The 22,985-nt window shown below is 48.3% G+C and overlaps 1 protein-coding gene across 1 annotated transcript in view; it reads right to left on the minus strand.

Moving 5' to 3' along the window:
- EPHB1 (EPH receptor B1) overlaps nt 1-22,985 on the minus strand; it is a 285,129-nt gene that overhangs the window by 82,223 nt on the left and 179,921 nt on the right. Inside the window, exons 5-6 of the mRNA XM_044252314.1 lie at nt 8,403-8,527; nt 1,561-1,723 (exon numbers count right to left, since the gene is read on the minus strand). Coding sequence (XP_044108249.1) covers nt 1,561-1,723; nt 8,403-8,527 — 288 coding nt within the window. The remainder of the gene's footprint in view (nt 1-1,560; nt 1,724-8,402; nt 8,528-22,985) is intronic.

A 22,985-nucleotide genomic window follows, 5' to 3' on the forward strand; every position in this document is an offset into this window, starting at 1 on the left:
TGCGTTCTTTCACACCGGCAGCGTCACTCATCTGAGCAAACTGTCTGGCCTTTCCACCCCATCTCACCATCCTCAAATTATGAGTGAAGAGTCCCCTAAAAGAAAAAAAACACCCTCAAAACGGGTTGCAAAGACCAAACCTACAGGAGCCAGCTCACGTGAAAGCTCATGTGAAAGCAGCTGGGTACAAATCACTGGGAAGGCGCAGGCCCGCCACGGGGGCAGCCCCCTCCCAGCTGGGGTGCAGAGTCCTCATGCTACAAGGCCCACCAGATATTGGCTTCATTGTAATTTTCCCCAAGAATAAGCACACTATGGTTCTCATGTGAAATCATCTGATCTTTAAAATATTTCTGTTGGGGGCGCCTGGGTGGCTCAGTGGGTTAAGCCTCTGCCTTCGGCTCAGGTCATGGTCCCGGGGTCCTGGGATCGAGCCCCACATCGGGCTCTCTGCTGAGCAGGGAGCCTGCTTTCCCCTCTCTCTCTCTCCCTGCCTCCCCGCCTACTTGTGATCTCTGTCTGTTAAATTAAAAAAAAAATTAAAAAAATGTTTCTGTTGGATTTTTAAATTGTTAAAAATTATAATGGGAGTAAATTTTAAAAAAAAACAAAACACCTTAAGTCCTATCACGTGCCTAGTCTGAGAGTGCTGGCCTAAAGTAAAATGTTCTGGAAGGGCAGACTATTTTGTACACAGTGTAAGTAGTACATAAAAAATGAAAGGCTTTCAGTTGAAGAGGGTGAGGATAGACTGATATTTGGAAAACTATCAGGCAACAGCTCATAAACAAATAAATAAAATAGATAGATAGTAAGTAGATAAATAAAAGCACGCACCATGGTAAATGGCTGGTGAAGGGAATGAGTGAGCCCAGGAAGGTAGCCCATGCTCAGAGCTCAGGCTTCAGGGAAATCAGATTTCCATGACCGTTCAAAAGGGTGATCTCAGAGGACTGGGACAGATCGTTATAACAGGGAACTAACAAAGCCCAATGTGGAAGTATTTTGGGGGACAGACTTTCTGGCCTTGGGGATGGTTAGGAAGACAGTGTCTGTTATCTCTGGTGACACAGAACCTACTGGAGTCCCATCTGAAGCTGCTTCAGATAAGCTGAGCTGCTGGGTACAAGGGACTGCTGGGTCCCCATTCTTGCCCCTCTGTTTCCTTCCTGGGCACCTTAGCAATTAGGCTCGGCTCCCAGTGCCCCAGAAGAGGAGGTGAAAAGTGGGAGTGAGGATAAAATAGAGGAGGCACCAGGCCCTGAGCACATGGCCCCCAAGATTCGTGTGGGTCTCACGGCTATGACCTTCTGCTCATGGAGCAGAGACCCTTCGAAGGCCAACTCCTGAGATGCCAGCAGAAAAACAAGCCAGACTTCAGGCAGATGCCCTGCCTTGTGAATCACCAAAGTGTGCACGGCCCCTCCAGAGGCAAGGGAGCGGCACCAGAATGCAGTGATAGGTTGGTACTGGGGCTGCGAGGCAGCCTCTCAGGGCTCCCCCTGACTCCCCCTGCCCCCAAGTGCTGGCCCTGTACCAGTTCATTGGCCCACCTCTTACCATCCGTCAGCGTCTGGAAGCACATCTTGCCACTGAACTTGCCGTAGCCGGCCACCGTGCGGGCTCGCACTTGGACCACGTATACCATGCCGGGCCGTAGGCCGTCAATCCGTGCCGTATTGGTCTGACTCCTGGCCATGGAGGAGTTAAACTCATTGTGCTCCTGAAATAAAGAGCAAGAACAGTTTGTAGCCCGCTCCTGAGAGCCCCATCCCCCCGCCCCCGCTCTGCTCTGGAGCCCCCAGGCCCCATGAGTGGGATGCTGCTAGCAGCCCCAGGCCCTCCCTCTGAATGGGGGACAGTCTGGCCTAGACCAAGGACATGAAGAATCGCTGTGTGTCATGTTGGGGTGTTGCTCTCCAAAGGAAACCTCTGAGCAAACGGCTGGGCTCTCCAGGCCTGGCTGGGGGACTCACTGTCATTCTCTACTCCTTTCCCTGCCAGGGTTCATGGACAGAATAACAGAACACATGCAGCTTTGCAAAACCCTGTGGTGTCTCAGGTCAGTAGAAGCAAACTGGACAACTGCCCTTTTTCTTGCTCCTACTGAGGCCTCGTCATTTCTCTCCTCACTCAAGATCTCCCGGTTGGTCACTCCTCACCGCGGCTGTTCTAGACCACCCTTTAAGCCCCCACGAGTCTGGGCCTGCCCCTGTTTGCACCTTAGCTGAGTGACTTGGTGTCCACTCTGCAACAGAGCCCGAGGCCATTCTGGATAGTCCCTGCTACCCGCACAGACTTTGCTTCTGCTTCTCATCCTTCCGACTCCTCTGCCTATCGGGGTCCCCTTCTAGGGTGCTTCCTCTTTGCTGCGGATCTTACGGACTCTTTCATTTCTGCCTCCATGTTTGCAGCCTCCCATTTCTTCTGCTACTCTCGCCCCACCAAATCCCAACTTCTTTTCTAAAAAAAGATCTCTGACCTTCCCTAAAGCTATGACCTAATAAAAACAAAATTCCTAAATCTACGTTGACAGGCCTGTCATGAGGAAGCAATTCTAATCTCACATCCCCCAAATTGCTACTTTGCTGTCCCTCCAGGAACCCAACCCCCAGACCCACGGCCTTTGCTTAGGCTGTTTTCCCTGTCTGAAATGCCTCTCTCCAGTGCTCCGTGGCACGCTGCCGGTTCCCAGGACCCACACTTCTAAGGCCTCCTCTTCCAGGAAGTCTTCCCATGGGCTGTTTTCATTGCTTCTCTTTATTGTTATATCCTATTCTCAGCTCCCTCGTAGATACCAGCCTGGCCTCTGGTCCTTTCCATGTGCACATCCTAGAGATTGCGGGTTATCTCCAAGTGTGCAGGAACAAAGGTTTCGAGTCTGGGCCTGCCCCTGTTTGCACCATCAATCTTGGAGCAGAATGGGAAGCATCGGTGAAACTGAAGAGCTTGGGTCACGGAGAGGAAAGCTCCCAAGCCCCGTGTGCACATCTGGGGCTCCGTGATGAGTTCTCAGCACAACAGTTCGAGAGGCGTGGTGACAAATGCAGGGAAAGCTGATGGTAAGAGGTGCGTAAGCTATATGCTCAGACAAGCCACAGACGTTTGGGAAATTGACCCAGGACAAAAGAATATAGTGTGATGATTTTTCTTTAAATGCCATTGTTTTAAAAATGTAAAGACGAGGGTGACTTCATGTGTATTCACTCAATCTTCGGGCCAGGTAGCTGTATTCATGACACACTACCATGTGCGGGGAACTACACACAGGCTGCGGAGACCGAGGCACGGCCCCTTTCCTTGGGGCAAATGAGCAGACGCCGACAGTAGTAGTGACTGAGTGACTTCGCAGAAGGCGGCTTGGGGGACTTTGGGGGAACAGCAGAGGGTCACCCATCAGGCAATAAGGAGGCTGACAGCGATCTGGCAGAAAAAAGCGTGTCCTCTACAGAAGGAATAGCATCCAGAGCTCTGGTCATTACTGTCTCGACACACTGGAGATCTGAGACCCGAAGTTACAAAAAGCACCTTACCACCTTGCAGATTAGGATAAAATGCCATCGTTACAAAATCCGGGTAGCAGGCAGCTGTCTGGATTCTCTGGTTTTGCTGGAATCTGTGGAATTAGACGCCGCTTGAAAGAATCAAAACACTGACCAGTCCACTCTTTTCCTGAAAACTGCTTCTTGGTGTATTTGTCTTAGGATTGTGAGGATGAAAACATTACCCCATAATCACTTTATAGCCCACACATTCTTCAGGAAGTTCAGTGATTAAAATGAGTCGTCGTCCTTGTTCCCTCCAACACCATTAATCAACCTTAGACAAATGAGTGAGAGTGAAGAGCACGGTTGCTTGCCTTTTTTCTTTTTTTTTTTTAATATGGTGTCATGATTGATTTTGTAAGCATGTGCGAGGAGGAGACTAGCTGTTGAGGGCACAGACCATGGCGCCCATCCCCGACACGCAGGACAGGGCTGACGCCAAACCGCCAGAGTGCTCAAGGATTCTGTGCTAAATGAATGAATAAACACCATACTTCACACCAGTTATTGGGACCCATCGATCGAGCACAAGATATTGCCAAGATCTGAAAGGGCTTCTAGGAGAAAATGATCCAAAAATATGAAGGGCAGAAAGTCCCAAGGCCTCACCCAACCCATTCCGGCCCAGACAGTTATTATGAAGAGCAAGTAAACGTCTGAACGCTTCATCACGGAGACAGCTGAGAGCAGGTGTAGCTGCCCCTCCCATGGTTTGCCTACAAGCGCTGACACCAGGAGTGAAAAGTGCTACAAGACAGTAAACAAGAGAGAATGATGAATGGGAGCATATTAAAATGGGAAGGAGATGAGCATGGAGAGGCTCTGGGAGTGTCATCAGCTCGACGGCATCTGAGCTCTCTATTAATGAGCTGTTGGAGGAGGCCAAAGCCTCATTGATTCTATTCATAGAGTTGAAATGGAGAGGTGTGCCAAGCACAGATCGAGAGGGTGGCGTGAGGTAGGAGACCCAGGGAGGGTTTTCAGGGCTTGGAACACTATGGTCCATGGCCAGCTCCTGGTTTTTATAAATAAAGTTTTATTGGAACCCAGCCATGTCTGCCTTCTGATCTATTGTGTACGGCTGTTTTTCTCCTATGAAGGCAAGTTGAGTAGTCGGGACAGAGACTGTGTGGCCACCAACTTAAATATTTCTTCTCTGGTCCTTGACGCAAAAACTCTGCTGACTCCTGGCTTAGTAGAAGCTGCACAGAATGGAGGCATAGTGGTTTTGTTTCTTTGGATTGAACCCAGGATGTCTACTGGGCTGAGTTCTCCTGTGTTTGCATCTTCTAAGACAGAATTCACTGGCCTCATGGGGCATGGAGGCAGATCATTCTGCTTAGAAGTATCTGCATTTAAAATGAAGATGCGCGCTCACACTTCAGAGGCCACGTTCATTTTGAGATCCTCGGCATCAGCAGAATTATTATCCAGGTCAACACTAAAATCAGAAGTTTGCACCACCGGAATATAATAAGAACGTCCGTAGTTCTGGTTCTTTGTGGCCGTGGGCAAGTCATTGGACCTTCCTGGGACTTAGTGCCATCATCTATAAATTGGTTATACCTGGCTTGCAAGCATCTTTCTTTTATTTCTTTTAGGGCTCAGAGTTCATGGATCTGTGTATATCTGGCACATAATAGGTTCTCCATGTATGGTGAATTGTGATCACTGTGGTTATTTCAAAATACCCTCGTAGGACAGTGTCTTTTTCTTTATTTGCATTAGAAATGGTCTGGGCAATGGAACAGATCTTACGGTCCAGCACTTTGTAAGTGAAGTCCAGAGTTCCATAGAAACATACTCAACAGTAACCAATGCTTGGCCAAAGAATCTTCCGCATTCCCAAGGAAAGCATTGCATCCTCTGGAGTGAGGACTATAATACGCTTCACTGAGGTGTGGAAGCTGCCTCAGGCATGGAGCTGCTGTGCCCGTGTGTCTGTTAATAATTAGTACAAATTACTGAGAAGTAGGGACGTGGTCTGAAATGGGAGACTAAGCTTCCTTCATAGCATCAGATGTTGAAGTTAATTACAGTGTTTCAAAGGAGGAGGTGCGCATATAAAGGGAAAAGTAGCTGAGGAGCTGGGGTGTGGGCTGGGGAGGGAGGAGCCCCGGGACCCAAGCAGGCACCTGTCATGAAGCCCACCTCCATCCAGGGGTGGATGCCCTCAGCTGGCGGACGAGGTGGAGGGCAGGTGGCTCCCATGTATTCAGCCCCTCTCCAGCCCCGCCACTTGCCACACCTGGCTGTAGGCTCACTTCCTACCTGTGTGTTTGACAGCAAGTTTTGTTTTGCTTTGAACTTCTTTGTGCAGTGGTTCCTTTCCCCGTAACAATGATACAAATATTTACTACACTGGGTAGTGAGGAGAAAAGTAGGTAATGTTTACAAAGCTCCTGGTACCAGATAGGGGCAGACTAGGGAGAAATTCCTGTGATTTTTCTGAGATGATCTTCTAAGGCTCCAGTTCAAGTGTGTGTGGGAAGTGGGCCGTTGGCATCTTGTTGGTGATTCTGACATTGCATCATATACTGGTCACACGAGATCCCCTACTGAACTCTTAGGTCGACTTTGATAATGAAATGAGACTGTGTGGACAATTGGTCCAAACAGATTGGTCCAAAATCTTGTGGAAACCCAACATGTACTTTAGTAAATGATAGAAGATATCTAGCAAACGAGGGCCCCAAGTTCAAAGCTGATTGGATATAATGGCTGCTTATGAATCCAGATGGTTTAGATTACCCCCGACTCACTGAATTATCTGAATCTACTGTCTAGAAACCCTGATGTTCTCTAAACGGAACAGAATGCTCCCTAATTCTCACCTTGCTCATAGGTTCTGCTGAAAGGGCCAAAGGGCATATCTCCTTACAGACTAGATTAGAGATCCACTTGGCCCTTCTCTTTTGGGGACGTAAACTGCTCCCATTTTATGGATGTGAAAACTGCACCTAGTGTGTCTAAGTAATTTAAGCATGGCTGCATGGCTGGTTAGCTACGGAGGGCACCGGAAACTAGGGTCCTGTTTCCCAAGGCAGTCATGTTCCACTGTTCAACACAACCTCCATACCAGAGGACTGTAGGTCTCCATCCCTGATCGTCTTCTGATTTCCACTGTCCCCTGGGTGATTCTGCCAGCCTCGGGGCTTTCATACCGTTTATGTACTGACAACTTCCAGATGGATTTGCCCAAGCTGGTCCTCTCTCCTGGACTGAAAACATGGACCTCTAGCTTCCTGCTCCCCTCTCAGAGGTGTTTTAGACATCGAGCCAAGTTTCTGTCCCTTCCTTTACCTCAATCATGCTCTACCACAGCAAGTCCCCTTTTACGTAAATGATCAAGGACATCTTTCTATCAGGCCGGGCACAAACCTTCCCAAGTCTGAACTCCAACCTGCTAGAAATCCAGCTGCTCTGTCTTTGGTTTCTGTATCTGAAATTTACTGTTTCCCTGGTCCTCTCTTTCCATCCCAGTGGATCCTTGTTCCACCCCATCATCCTTGTTCTAGCTGATTGTAATCTAGCAGGCTGGTTTTTAAAGGGCTGGCTGAATGATCCTCTTAAAATATAAGTCAGATTTTGTCTGTCCTCAGCCCCTAACCCTGCTACAGAGTCCATCTCAGTGGGAGAGCTGAAGTTCTAAGGTCCTGGATGATCACCTCCTTTGGTTATCTCTCTCACCTGTCTGCTACTTTCCCATTGCTTGTACCACTCCAGTCATGCTGGTCTTCTTCCTGCTCCTAGAGTCACTAGTCATGACCTTGCCTCAGGGCCTTTGCATAGGCATCTGCCCCTCTCTCCCCTGTTTTACAATAACCTCACCTCTTTCAAGTCTACTTGGAACCTACCTGCTCTAAGAGGCCTTCCTTTACCATTCTATTTAATTCTACAACCTGCTCCTCCCCCAATCCTGACCCTCTTGATCACATTTGCGGTTCTCTGCTTTTTCTATTTTCCTTTGCATGGCTCATTTTCTAACATACCCTATGATATCCTTATTTATCGTGTTCATTTTCTGTCTCCTTCCATCAGAAAGTAAGCCCCAGGAGGGCAGGAATCTTTGTTTAGATCATTAATATATCACAAATAGTACATGCCAAATAGCAGGCACTCAATAAATGCTTGCAGAACAAGGAAATGAATCTGGTGTTTTCACAGTGTGTTGGGTCAGTGTTTTCCTGGGATTTTGCAAATGGTACAGTTTAACATGGTGCCTCCCCCACAGAGACCAAGAGGGCCTGCTCCAGGGCACCATTTCCCTCCTCTTGGCAGTGTGTACCCTGCTGTGGGTCCCAGGAACAGCTGCTAAAGAACAGTCAGTAGATAACACACAAATTTCTATTTCTAATAATTTCTAGCTCATCCTTTTACATTTCCGTTTACATGTTTTAATCTCTATAAATATACTAGCATGGCGTTACAAGCATACGATTTATAAATAAACAAACTTATATCGGAAGAACACGGTCCAACACTTTGGAAAACACTGGTCTGCAAAATTACAAAATCTTGGGACGTTTCGGAGACACGTGGCAGTGTTGTGGCATCTGTGTCAGTACAGCAAACACACGTCTGGGAAAATGGGGTTAGTTCTGGCCCTACCAGCCCACTGAGCCATTTAGACAGCAGGGTAGACAGCAGCCATTTAGACAGCAGAAGAATCTCTCCTGAGAGAATGGCACGGACAGTGTCTAGACTTTGGGGCGTTTGGCCAAGGAAGACCCAACAAACCCTCCCAAGGAGCTTCTGGCCTCCATCTGCAGAATCCTCCTTCCCTCAGGACTTCCTCTAGCCTGCCCACATGTGCCCTACGCGGACCACCCTCCACTGAATGGCAGCAGGCCTCACCTTCTCATAGTACCGGATCTCATAGTCCAGGATGATGCCATTGGGCTGCTCTGGCTGTGGCCATGACAAGGTGATGCTCCTCATGGTGGCACTGACTTGGTGCATGATGGGAACAGTGGAAGGGGCTGTGGAGAGAGGAGAAGACAGGGCAGGTGAACAGACCCTCAGTTAGATGACAAGTGTGGTCTTTCAGAGATAAATGAGGAGAGAAGTATCTCTGGGTTTGAACCTCCCCTTTCTTTCTCACCAGCTGAGCTCCCTGTGGGTTTTGCCTAACAGAGTACGGATAACAAAGGAGACAAAAGGTGATACTTTAGGACTGGGGGCGGGGCTGGAATGGGCACAGTATTTTTTGTGCAGGGAGGAGAAAGGCTTGACCCAAAGGAGATGGCTAGAGGAATCCCATGAAAACAGTGTGGTCTGGGGAAGCTGGAGCCATTTAGGGAGGGGGCTGAAAACCAGGGCAAGTCTAGGCTTCCGACAGTGGGACAAGAGGGACAAGGGAAAGTTTCTGAACAGAAGGTGGAGAAGGAATCTTAATTTCCTAATAACGGGAAGAGCTATTGTAGAGAGGAGAACCTGGAGACAGGGATGCTAATGAGAGAAGAACTGGTCAGTGCAGAACTACTGCAATGGAAAGGAATGTTCTAGCAAACACCTCTTTCCCAAACTGCATGCAAGATTTTACTGCACTTCAAAATACAGGGAGGAGGCATCTCTCAATGAGACATGAACACAGACAAACAGCCGAATTCATTCAGACTTCTGTCAGAGTTTTCCAAATGAGGGCATTTGCAACAGAGAGCTCACAAATATAAATGAAGAAATGATACACAAACCAAACATTTGGAAACAGGATAATAATTCCAAAATCTGTGAAGTGATTCCAAAACCTCTGTTCGGAAAAAAATATTATTTATTTCCCAATTCGACGCTTTTCACACGCTGTAAGTAAAATGAAAACAGTCTGGAAATAACAAATGAGGGTTGTCTTTCTAGGGGAAGAGGCGGGTAATGGATGAGGCTTCCAACTGCGCTCTGCTCAGGGGCTGTTCCGTTTAGTCCTGGCACTTCTGCAGCGATAGGAAGGTCATATCCTCACGCAAACCCCACTTCACATGGGTTTCTCGGGGGACTGTGGCGGAGCGACACTTACTAGCCTCACTTTAAGTGAAGGGATCCCCGTCCAGAGCACGGCTACGGGTCTGGGCACAGGGGTCACTTTGCTCTCTGCTCTCGGCTTGCTGGGCTCTCAGGGAGTACCGAGGACATGCTGGCCCCCAGGCCAGGGGTGGGGATGCTGAGTTCTTGTCATGAAGATGCCCACAGTCCTGGAAGCCCCAGGAGAGCACAGGGTGAGACGTAGTGTTAGGAGGGCTTAGAATAATGGAGTCCACCCAGGACCCTGCACAGTTCCCATTAGGGGCCCCCAAAACACACTTGCAAGAGCTCCCACCCTTGGGAGCATAGCGTACTCATGGCCCCCGGCTGCTGCCCTCGGAAGCCCCTTAGAGCCCCACCCTCCTTAAGCTGCTTCCAGCCATTGAGTGAGAGCAGTGAGGATGCTTCCAAAGACCAATTCCTGACCCTTCTGTTGGGCAGCTTTCCCCCAAAGACTCCCCATCGGACTCACCGATACTTCTTTATACATAGTGGTGGTCAAAGTCTTCCCATCCAGTCCTCTTTCCTGCCCTCTCTCCTTCATTGTGATCTGATGGCTCTCCCGGCTTCCTCTGGCCTCCCCTCCCATTTCCCCAACCTCTGGCACCTCTAATCCCATCTTGGTGTCTGCTTCATGGAGGACCTGATTTTATGCAGTCCTGAATCCCCCTATTAAGGATTCTCTGCTGGGCCCTGCTGTCTCCAGGGACGGGTTGCTCACTGCCTCTGGGAGCTGTGGCTTCATACTTGGGTAGCTCTCACCAATTTGCGTGTCTTCCTATCCTTATCTCACATTCGTCTTCTTCTCAACGGTCTCAGTTCCACTGACTAAAGTAATAGTGAATGCTCCTTCTTCCACGGAATGGCTTGTCAAATAGCTAAAGAAACTAGTTAGGTCTCCCCTGAGTTTTTCCTGCTGAAAAGAATGGCCAGATACTATGAACATTTCTCCCATGACATGTAGTTACCCGAGGTGGCTCTTGTCCAAATGGGGCTCATGTTGTCTTTTTAGGCATGTGGCCCAGAGGTAAATTCAATTCTCCCATTGCTGTTTAAGCAGCAAAGATTATTAGGGCAAACCTACCATCTCCCATAATCTGTGTATTATACATCTGTTAATAAGACCATCAGGTTTTTTGTTTTGTTTTGTTTTGTTGTTGTTTTTTGCATCAAAAACATGTTCCTCAAACCATAAAAGACTCAATCTCAAAAAACAGACTGAGGGTTGCTTGGGGGAGGGGGGGTGGGAGAGGGTGGTGGGGTCATGGACACTGGGGAAAGTTTGTGCTATGATGAGTGCTGTGAAATGTGTAAACCTGGCGATTCATGGACCTGTACCCCTGGGAATAAAAATACATTATATGTTTATTTAAAAATTAAAAAATTAAATAAAAAAATTTTTTTAAATGTCCCTGCCATTTGATTCTGAAATTATTGTCAAATCTAAGCTTTAGGTTTCCTCATGGCGCGTTCCTCTTCTTTTGTTTGTAGAGTAAGCTTCTGGCTCTGACTACAGGGATCTACATGTATGTTTTTACCTTTATGGGGCTATATTTGGCCTATGAATCTGGTAAACTGAAACAATTTTTGATCCTGATTCAACCATCAAAGGCACCTTCTCTTCCTCCTAACTTAGCATCATGGTCCAGATCCATTAATGAACTCATTAAACAAATGTTCACGGAGCATCTGCCATGCGCCAGGCACCGTTCTGGGTTCTAGAGATTCCACAGTGAATGAAAAAAAAAAATCCCCTGCCCTCATGGAGTTTATTTTCTAGTGGAGAGATTCAGAGGCCAGATGGAATTGACTAATCACAAGGGATTTTAAAATAGTAACAAGGGAACCAGTGCAGCAGGGGAGAAGGTTACAGAGAATGCCAGAGTGTAGGAGGCCAGCTGGGAGAAGGCTGTAGTTTCAAACCACTGGGTCAGCAAGGCCTTGCCTGAGAAGTCGATGTGGAAGCATGGGGTGGGAAGAGGGGGGCAGACACGCAGACACCTGGGAGAAGAGCCTGTGAGAGGGAAAGGCCGGGGTCACAGTTCTAACCTGGGAGAAGCCCAGTGTTCCAGATGAGCAGCCAAGAGCCAGTGGGACTAGAGCAGAGATGAGGCTGCAGACAATGGCTCCTACCCCGAGTGAGATGGAGGGCCACGGGAGGGTGGTGGACCGAAGAGTGACACCATCTGACCTGTGCGTTAACAGCCTCACCCTGCAGATAGAATGCAGGGGCCGTGCCAAGGCTGAAAGTTCTAGCTGCAAGCCTGTGGCTACTCGGACCAGGTTCGGAGCGGTGGAGGGGGTGAGAATGGGGGTGGTCAGATTCTGAATAGATTTAGCACCTCTCACTGGATGTGGGGTGGGGAAGAAATGGAAGAGCCCAGATGACTCCAAGGTGTTTGGCCTGAGTAACTGGAAGAGTGGGGCTGCCATGAACTGAGATGTGGCAAGACAGAGTAGAAGCTTCTGCGCAAGGGCGCCTGGGTGGCTCAGTGGGTTGGGCCTCTGCCTTCGGCTCAGGTCATGATCTCAGGTTCCTGGGATGCATCAGGCTTTCTGCTCAGCAGGGAGCCTGCTTCCTCCTCTCTCTCTGCCTGCCTCTCTGCCTACTTGTGATCTCTCTCTCTCTGTCAAATAAATAAATAAAAATCTAAAAAAAAAAAAAAAAAGAAGCTTCTGCGCAGGCAGATGCACAGATAGGAGGTCCAGACTGGAGACAGTGGTGTTGAGCCATCAGTATTTTAGAGATGCCAAAAGCTGCAGGATAGACAGAGGCCCTCACGGGAATGAGAAGAGAATAGATGATCTACGATTCAAGAGAGGAGGAGAAATAGCCGAGGACCCGGAGAAGGCAAAGCCAATGAGATGGCAGGAAGCAGGGGAGTGGGATTACCTAGAAGTCAAGTGGCAAGGAGTATCCTCAGGAGAAGGGAACGTGTGAAATGCTACCGCTAAGTTATGTAAAAGGAAACCAGGAACTGAGCTCGGAGTTAGCAACAGGCTGGATGCTTAAGTGGGGATGGCTCATGGCTGGCATTCCTGACCTCAAGGGCACTGGGCAGAGCCAGGGAGAGGAGGAGTTGCCACAGTGTCTGGAGTCAGGCAAGATCACAAGGGGATCCTGGTGGGCCATCAACACTGGTGGTTTGGGGACACCCGCTTCTTCCACCCCTGCCACACTTGCTGCCCAGCTCCACGCTGCCCACAGCCCATGTGGACACATGATTTAATGTGTTGCCAACCACATCAATGCCATATAGGTATCCCCCTCTGCCTTGAGAGCTAAAGCAACATAGATTAGAAATTGGAAACTTTAACCTAATGGCCTGAGGATTTTGTTGGACTTGGTTCTTTCCTTGGCCTCTAATCCCTGGAAAACCACCATTCAAGACTCAGCATATTTGCCAACCACTCTGCCAGGCCCCCACTCTAGTCACTGGGGACAGAAGGATGAGTTAAAAAAAAAAAAAGTCACAGCCCTGTCCTGAAGATCCCTGGCATCTAGCTGTGGTTAGGTGGTAAAGAGGCAATCATGGGGCAGGTGATCCAGAAGCAATCCAGAGACAAATCCGAGAAGAAAGTCCCCGTTCCACGGATGGCAAAGACCTCCGCAGCCAGAGGGTAAGGGTCACCACTGCCCACACTGCTCAGATTTATGGTGATGACAATGTTCCCAGACCCCCTTGCAGGCTGTTTATCCTCACACAGGCCACTCTAAATGTCTTGTGTTTTCATTGAGATGGGATTTAACACATGGGAGGGTAATGGGAGAGTATTCCTCTTCCTCCCTGAAAACCAAGGGCAGCCTACATTTGGTACTCTGACATGGGTCATCACCAATCTGGTTTTTTGGAGTGACAAATATGGATTTATTTTCCTTCTCCAAGTGCAAATGCCATCTCTAAATCTGGTGTTTTACATGTTATGAAACATTCTTACAAAACAAAAAATAAAAAATGAGCTCAGATATCCATACAAACACCACCTTCTTCTGGCAAAACTAGGCAGATGAAAGAGGATTGGGAAGATAAACGCAAAGCAGCAGCCCCACGAACCCTGAATATACTGGTTTCAACAGGAAGTCCTGGCCTGTTGTCTTTTCTCCATAAACTTGGCTCCTCGGATGAAGAAATGGTTTTACTGAATGCTTGAAAGGGTCTCTCCCTCACAAGAGCACTTTTGACTAAATTGAACATTCTATGGAGAGAAGATAATGAAAATAAAGAGCTCATGAAACTATTAAAATTTAGCAAAGAAATAAATATGGAACTTCTTTTAGAATTAATAAGAATTAGCTTAGGGGTTATTTGGGGGGAAAAGGGCACTGAAGGCTCGAGAAGGTTCCTAAAGAGGAGATGCTCCAAAGCCCCAAATATGATCAAAATTTCCCTGTACTCCTTCTTAGCACAATACAGAGGCTGGACCTGATAAGAAATCAGGATGCAAAAAGAAGAGGGGGAGGCAATGCACAGTGTCCTGTCAAGCACCCAGGCAAAATCAGCTGGGTTCAAAAAAGAACCGGCACCAGGAGTTCCTGATAAGGGAAGCTACTGCCAGTAATAAGAGGCCCTTTAGATGTGTCAGAAGCAGCAAGAGACTTAACCTCCACTGGTCAAGGGGCTCAGGGAAGGAGAAAATGCAAAGACGGGCTGAGTCAGTGACTCACTGTCTCTTTTTCGCTAAAGAAGACTTTGGGGAGATCATACTCCCAAATTGCTTTTGAAGCAGGCAGATCCAAGATAGCATATCACATACAGCAGAGAAAGTGTGCAGAATGTTCTCGCCTGAGCTGACAAATGAGATGTGGATAAATTGCCAAGACAGGACGGCCTCAACTGCAAGTTATGAAAGAACTCACAGGTGACACAGGGCAAACAGGGGCCCACACTGCTCACAGGTCATCCCTGCCCGTGGCCTTGGCCAGCCCTCCATTTGTAAGGAAGGCTTCAAAGGAGATCGTAGTGTTTGTGATCTGGGGGGTGGGGGGGCGTGTATCTATCCCAGAGTCAACCCAAAATCCAAACCTTGAGGCTTTGTGTGTGGAACCATTGCTGTCCTACCTCCAGTTCACCTGGACCATGTATTTTATGTTTGTGACCTTCCTAGACCCTTTAATTTAGTTACTGACTCAGTCATATCCAAAGTCTTCCTCTCATTCATTTTGTTTTCCTTATTTAATAAAGGCATTTCCATCCCCCCCAACAATTAAGCACCTCAAATCCCAAAATATGAGAATGAGTTGATGCTTTTTTTCTAGGACAATTACTGACTTCTAATGCATTATCTTTGCTTATTAAAAATTGCTTCCTAATGTCTTAATTGATTTTTGTGTCAAAATAATTCTTTCTAACAGCTTTAACCATAATCCATTTGGGGATATAATAAATGATATAACAGTTTACTGTATTAAATTATTTTATTTAAGATATCAAAAGTACTTAAAGCAGTTTTAAAAAACAATAGCAACATACACATACATTCAAAATTAAGTAGATCTATCGGAGAAAAATGCCTGAAGAGTTTATAGAAAATATGAAACTTGGGGTGCCCGGGTGGCTTAGTGGGTTAAAGCCTCTGCCTTCGGCTCAGGTCATGATCCCAGGGTCCTGGGATCGAGCCCCACATCCGGGTCTCTGCTCGGTGGGGAGCCTGCTTCCCTTCTCTCTCTGCCTGCCTCTCTGCCTACTTGTGATCTCTGTCTGTCAAATAAACAAAATCTTTAAAAAAAAATATGAAACTTGGGTTTCAAGTTTTGGCAGATTTCATCTTAAGGGAAAACAGTGATGCTTCTGCAGGTAGAAAGCAGACCAGGGACAGCCTTGCTCTGAGGCCACTTCTCACCTGCCTTAGGAGCTGGGGTGAGGGTCACGGCTGAGTCCCCTTCCCCTTGGCTCAGGTGACAGCCCTTGTAAGTCTCCTGGAAGATAAATGACCTCTCTACTTAGGGGGACCGTCATAAGTGAATTTTCCAAGGAGGCCCATAGAAAGAGCCCATCTGCATTGCTCACGATAATCCATGCTGGGCAGGTGGGGGAAGTATTTTCTGGCCCTTCTGCGTGGTACGTGGCAGAGGGAAGGTCGTCACAGCGACCTCTCAGAGAGATGCTGTCCCACACCAAACAGTGTGCTCTGAGGCTTAGTAATCTCTTCTACCTTCCTGGGCATATGCTTTTGCTGGGAGGAATATCCCTCAGCTGATGGACATTTGGCTTGTTTACACATTTTGGCTGTTGGGAATAAGGCTGCTAAGGAACATTCATGTACAAGTTTCTGTGCTGACCTAGGTTTGCATTTCTCTCGGGTTTATATCTCATTGTAAAATGGCTGGATCACATGGTAATGCTAACTTCTTCTATTCTTTCTAGAATAGCATTTTCCAGCCAAATTATTCTTGGACTAACCACCCACAATCTGTATACCACAGACCCCAGCTATGAGGAAAACTAGGCAGGGTGAGGAATAGTCAGGATCCTAGAGCGCAGCCCAGGGCAGTAGGAATTGGCAGAAAGAGAGAAGAACTATGGCCCCTACAGATGCCGTAGAGACACATGTGTTTCTATTCTGCCGTCTGCTTCCTGTGCGATCTTGGACTAAGTTCACTTAACATCTCTGGGCCTCAACTTCATCAACTATAAAACAGGCGTATTGATCCTTGTGTTACAGATTTTTCGAATGTTCTGTGGATATGCCCTGTACTGCCTCTTGCTCTTTCTACCTAAATCGAGTCTGCTAGGCTACGGGATCTCAGCAACCACCTCACAGTCTCCTTCTGGGTCCACTCCTCTTTACATATGCAAAGCAATGCCTGGGCATAGCTCCTGATGTAAATGTGAAAAGCACAACCCAGCAACAGTCCTGGGCATTTATTTGATAAATATCTTTGTGGGGATAAATGAACATGTCTACCCAGTCAAGATGGACATGATGGAGAAGAATGAGCTTGGAGAAGGGGAAGGTTCACAGCAGGGTTCCCTAGAGGTTGGTATGATGGATGCTCCAGAAGACAGATTGTTTCCTATGACATCTCACGATGACCTAAAGTTTTTCTGGGAAGTAATCTAGGATGTAAACAATAGGTTCCTTGTCCTTGAGGACAGGGAGACCTTGTGACTCTGTGAGGGGATGAGCCATGGCCTACCCATCTGATAGTGTGACTCAAACCCAGGTGTCATGGATGCTTTCTTTGCTCTGTCCCTGCCTTTCTCATGGTCTTGTCACCTGTATCTCCTTACTCCTAACATCCTGTCCCACCTCCCTTGTACACTCCTGGGCCTCTTCATGTCACATTATACAGCAGCCAGATTACTCTTTTCAAAGCTTGATTCACACATGTTATTCTGATGCTCAAAAACCTTCAGTGGGGGGTGCCTGGGTGACTCAGTCATTTAAGGGTCTGACCCATGATTTTGGCTCAGGTTATGATCTCAGCATTCTGAGATAAAGTCCCTAGTCAGGCTCTGTGCTCAGCAGGGAATCTGCTTAAGATTCTCTCTCTCCTCTGCCTAACCCCATATGGTGCTTGCGCTCATTCTCCCTCTAAAATAAATAGATCTTTAAAAAAAAAATTCAATGGCTTCCCATTGGAAAAAGTCCCGATGTCCCCTCTAACATTTAACAATATGGAAGCCCCTGACCAGTCCAGGCTGCCCCCCCCATTTCCCCCAGAGGAGCCCATTGCTTTCTTTTAACTGCTCCACACACCCTGTCCCAGTAGAACCCAGCTTTGGGGGATCTCTGAAACATCTCTTCATGACCCAGTAGCCTTCAGAGTCACAGATCAGGCCACATGCTGCCCTGCCTTAGTCCCGCTTGACCACGCCCACCAGGGCACCCTGTTCCCCCCCCTCCCCACCCAATTCAAAGCCCTTATTTTAGTGACTCTCATCGGTTGTAATTTCCACCTTGGGACAGTGCACTGTGATCTAAGTTTCCAGGTGCTCATCTCTGCTCTCCATCACTGGAATAAACTCTTTAGGGCATAAGTCATGTCTTTAGCCTCTTCCCACTGTGTTAGCACGTAATAGATGTTCCATAAAAGTGTGCCCTTACTGTAATGATTGCAGGCTCTTCTCTAATGACACTGAAAGTAAAAGGGTCAGAAAATCATGTACCAATACCTAACATGGATAGTGGCCCTTCGGGGAGGAAGGTGGGGTAGGGAGGGGAGGCAAGGGTGTGAACTGCCTTCTGTAGAGCACGCGGAGGGCAGCATTGAGGAGGCTGCTCCCAGGGAGGAGGGCTGTATATAGCAGTTCTGAGCGCCCGGGGACAGGGGTGCCTTTACACGGCAGAAGCCAGGAGGCTGGGGCTATCCTCACTTCACTGAAAGTTTTCAGCTGAAATGCTACCCTAACGTTAGTAGCCTTCTAATTTTTCTTCTTTTTTAGGTGCTGTGGAATCCTTTCTCCCAACCAAATTTTCCTTGAAGCCTTAAAGGAGAAACAGAGCAATTCAGAGCTGCTCTGGGTGAATCAGAAGCAGGAGTCCCAGAGCCCTGAAGCCAGTCCCATTTCCTATGTCCTCAGCCCAGACTCTGAACAGCTCACCAAGAGATCCAAAAATTCTGGAAAGCCTCCAAAAGTCCCCTTGAGGCCTCAGATTAAATTATGGGTGCTCCTAAAAGGCATGGGTGACAAGAGTGGGAGTGAGGGGTTGGAGGTGGTGGGTTACCTTTTCCTTACATAAAACACATTCTTCAGAAAAAACTAAAATCTCAATTTATTTTTTTAAAGAGTGTTTTGTTTTGTTTTGTTTTAAAGATTTTATTTATTTATTTGACAGACAGAGATCACAAGTAGGCAGAGAGGCAGACAGAAAGCGGGGGGGGGGGTGGTAAGCAGGCTCCCTGCTGAGCAGAGAGCCCAATGCGGGGCTCGATCCCAGAACCCTGGGATCACGACCTGAGTCAAAGGCAGAGGCTTTAACCCACTGAGCCACCCAGGCGCCCCTAAAATCTCAATTTATTTATTTATTTATTTATTTATTTTTAAAGATTTTATTTATTTATTTGACAGACAGAGATCACAAGTAGGCAAGGAAGGCAGGCGACAGAGAGAGAGGAAGAAGCAGGATCCCCGATGAGCAGGGAGCCCGATGCGGGGCTCGATCCCAGGACCCTGGAATCATGACCTGAGCTGAAGGCAGAGGCCTAACCCTCTGAGCCACCCAGGCGCCCCTAAAATCTCAATTTAAATGTCAGCTAAAGACTTCAGGCCCACCAGTACGGAAGACAAAGAAGAAGAGTTTGCACACCGATGAATTGTGCAAACGACAAATTGTGTTTTCTCTGACATTTCTATTCTGGGAGATAACTTCAGGAAGGTACTGCTCACATAACGGGTTCTCCGTCTGATGATGAAAACTCATTTCATTGCACAAATATGCTTGAATTTTACATTAGGAAGCCTGACTCATTAAATGTTTTTGGTGCAGTAACACTTCTGGCCAAAGTAGATTAAACAAACAAGCAATTAGTTTGCAGACTGGATATGAATACAAAAGCAGAATTAATTATTTTTCTAATTGTTTTCCTCTATTGTGGACATTGGCTTCTTGACTTCTGCTCCGGGCTTGCTTTGAGATGACCCTGACACGCCCTTCCAATCTTCCTCTTTACCTTGGAGTCAGCTAAGGACAGAGGACTGCTTTGAGGGGATGGCATCATTTTGATTCTGTTGTAGAATATTGGCTGAATCTCCCCCTGGGCTCAAAAAAGCAGGAGTGGGAGAGAAAGTGGGGGTCTTATGCCCAGGTGGCTGAGTCAGCCCTATATCCCTGACTGGGGCTTCCTTCCTGGGTCCATCCACAAAGGTCCTGATTCCAAGCCAAAGGTGGGGGTAAGACAGCTGGGGGTAGGAGCTGGGGGCTGCTCTGGGGATGCAGGTTTATAGCAGAGGGTCTCATTGGTGATATTAACTCTGATGTGGGGGGGTTCTGTAGTGAGAACATCCAACTGATCCTGCTAGTTCTCAAAACAGGATCCTTGATCAGCATCACCTGGGAACTGGTGAGAAATCCAGAATCTTGAGCCCCAGTCCAGGCTTACTGGATCAGAAACTCGGGGGTGGGGGGAGGGCTCAGCAATCTGTATTTTAACAAGCCCTTTAAGGGATTCTGATGTACATTTCAATTTGAGAACTATTTGTCTAGAAGTCTAGAAATTGGAATATAAAATTTTGAAAGGACATCTGAGGTTATTCAGTTTTCTGCTAATTCTTCCAATTTATGGGTTTAGAGCACTGACGATGAGAGAAGAAGTGACTTCCCTAAGCCCTTAGCAGGTGACAGCAGCGCCAGAAATGATGGTGCTGGCCATCTCTGCCCTCCTCCTACACTCAGGCTTCTAGCCCTGGGGATGCCCGGCATGGGGGAGGGCAATGCCTCAGGGGGATCAGGGGAATCCAGACAAGTGGATATGGGTGGAGCCCTGGGCCAGAGGAAGGAAGCATCCAGCTCGTGGGGTCCTGGGTGGCCTCCTATCCCCACAACTGTATGGGTCTCCCTTCTTTTGACTCTGATGCCTGGGGACACCTGTGCCCTGCAGCCCTCTGAAATGTGGCAGTGGACAGATTCATGCCTGGCACAACTCAAGGTCAGGAAGTGGGCTATGTCCTCCTTATTCCCAGTCACCACCTCCACACTGTGGCTCACCCTCTCTGGTACCCTCTGTTAAAATGTTACTGGGCAGAGCTGCCGCTCTTCACGTTGGGAGCACTGTGTACTCACTCTTACCACCAGTCCTGACTCACTGAAGACGTGGGTTTCTGTCTGCTCCATCCCAGGACTTGCCCTTTGGTGGATGACTTCCATGTCCAACCACTTCCTATTCCCCGACCCCCACCACTCTTCCACATCTGCCCATTCTCATGGCACACCTGGATTCAGTTTCACCTGAAGTGGCTCCATTTTCAAAGCCACAAACCCAGGTCTTCTCCTTCCTCCCAGCAACCTCTGACAAGCCCCTGCAACTCTGGCTGGCTCAACCAGCCCTCTCGGCCTTGACTTCCAACCCACACGTCAGTCCTCTTCCTTATGTTCATCCCTCATTATCCAGTCCAGTTCCATCTTTGTAATAACCTAACTGGCAATAATCCCTTAACCCTCAGGCATGAGTCGCCTTTATCTTTTCTGAGGACACAGCCAGCAAAACTCATCTCAAGAGAGATCCATGATTAACTTCCTGCAGGGTCAGCCATGCACTGCTGAGAAGGTCACGTAACAGGGCAGGTGGATGGCTTTGTAAACACGTGATCCCCAGCTTCCAAGGAGCCCTCAGTGCTTCCTGGAAATGAGGAATTTCTCTCCTCAATCCCATCCCCCACTCTCTGCAACGGCCCTGTCAAACTTGCCATGCTCTTTGAACTGTCGACCCCAGTACTTCGTGCACCCTCCGCAACCAAGCTCATCTCCCCCATTGTGCAGAAAATACCCAAATGCAGAACTCGTACCTGGACTCCGGAACTCCAAATGTCCACAAATCACACATGCGCAGAACTCAATCCCCCTCCCCTTGCCACTGTCCCTGAACACTTCCGGGGCCCCTGGCATGTCTCCAATGTATTTGCAAACCATCCGCTCATTCTCCTGCTTTGTTTTCTCTCTACTCCATGTCAGCTGTCTGTGAGATGCCCCCTAGGAAAGCTGTTTTCTAAGCCGCATTTCCAGTCCCCTCCCTGAGGACCTGTGGCCACATTCAGCCCAACACAACCCCCGACAGCCTTTCCTCCCTTCCGAACTGTGGCACCTCATCACCATGCCTCAAGGCTGCTTGTTGTGCTCAAACTTCACCCTGTTCCTGTGGCACAGCTGTCTCCTTTGTCCTTACAGTCCTTGTCCTGGGCCCTCACTCTCTCCCAGGGTATCACATAAGCCAACAGACACCGGGAGGTCCTGTCCCCAGCCAGTGCCCTGCACACCCACCCCCTCCCAAGCTTCCTCCACCACAAGCAAATGTGCACCTGCAAACAAGAGACAGCCGGCTGGTTTATGAGGCACCACAAGACCATGAATGTTAAGTAAGGCCAGAACAGAGGACACTGTGCTGACGTACAGGGGTTAGTGGAGGAGTGAGACCTGGTCTTTTCCCCTGGGAGCCATAAAGTCTATCAGGACAAGTATAGCCTATATGCATGAGAAACTAATGCACGTGCAAGAACTCATTGTATCATCCTTGTAACTAGTATAGTTCAGAGACCAATAAGGATTTTGTATGGGGCAGATTAGGCTCCCATGGGGACTTGGGCCCTTGAGCTCTTCTGGACAGACAAAGCATTTGCTCTGTTCTGAAAGGAAAGGAAAGGAAAGAAGAGAAGAGAAGAGAAGAGGGAAGGGAAGAGAAGAGAAGGGAAGAGAGGAGGGGACAGGAGGGAGGGGCGAGGATGGGAGAGAGGAGAGGAGAAGAGAAAAAAAGAGGAGAGGGGCAGAGAGGAGAGGAGAGGAAAGAAGGAAAGAAAGGTACACACATTTTAAGATTCTAGGGCTCCATTCTTTCGCCGATGTCCTGCAGCTGGGGCCTCAGAAGGAAACTGATCTCAAGGCCTGAGGGTTGGCCAAGAGTCTCCTTCGAACTGGAATATATTTGTGGTCTGGTGTTGCCTTTATTTACCCAGAACATTTAATGCGCCTTTTTTCTCCCTCTTTCACATCCGCTCAGAGAAGATGTTAATTTTCTGAAATTAAACACTTAGCTTGATTACTGTTTTGTTAATTGCGGCATTCAAAAACCCCTGGTGCTCCCGCCTGTTTAACATGGCTGGCGCTGTGAAAATGACAGGCACGGAGTTGGCACGCCGGTGGACAGACAGCGCGTCAGAACGCCGTCCCAACCACCCCCAGCTATGCATTCGCTCCAGTAGCTGGGGCTTGCCCACAGGGGAGGGGCAGCCCGGCTCATAGCACAGGGTCTCTGAGGGCCATGTTTTGGGAGGACAGTGCCACCAGGAAGTTCCAGGTCTCAGCCACATCTGGAAGAATGTTGGGGCTTAACTCCAAACCCAGCACCCGCCCAGAGATGCGTGATGAAGGAAAGACCATAGAGAGGGCTCAAGCTGCTCCACATGCAGACGCCTGAGCTGAGTCTAAGAAAGACTGAGGCTCTCATTCATACATTTGCTTGATAATTTATTAATCCCTCAATAAACATTTATTGACTTCTGTTATTTCAGGCATCTGGCTAGACACTGGGGAACAAGAGCCAATAAGACGGGTACAGGCACGCTGTCCTGAAGATTACGGTTGTGGCTCACGGAGCTGACATTTGCGGGAGGAGCGCGGGGCAGACACATCACCAGAACCCCTCCTCCCTCCCACCTCCTTTGCCAAGGCCATGGGGCGAACAGCAACTAGCTCATGATCCAACAAGAAGTTCCCTCCGTGAGGTTCCCTCTAGGAGGAGGGTTATTGCAATGTCGTTTGGACTTGGGA

This window comes from Neovison vison, chromosome 6, assembly GCF_020171115.1.
Source record: "Neovison vison isolate M4711 chromosome 6, ASM_NN_V1, whole genome shotgun sequence".
Taxonomy (NCBI): domain Eukaryota; kingdom Metazoa; phylum Chordata; class Mammalia; order Carnivora; family Mustelidae; genus Neogale; species Neogale vison.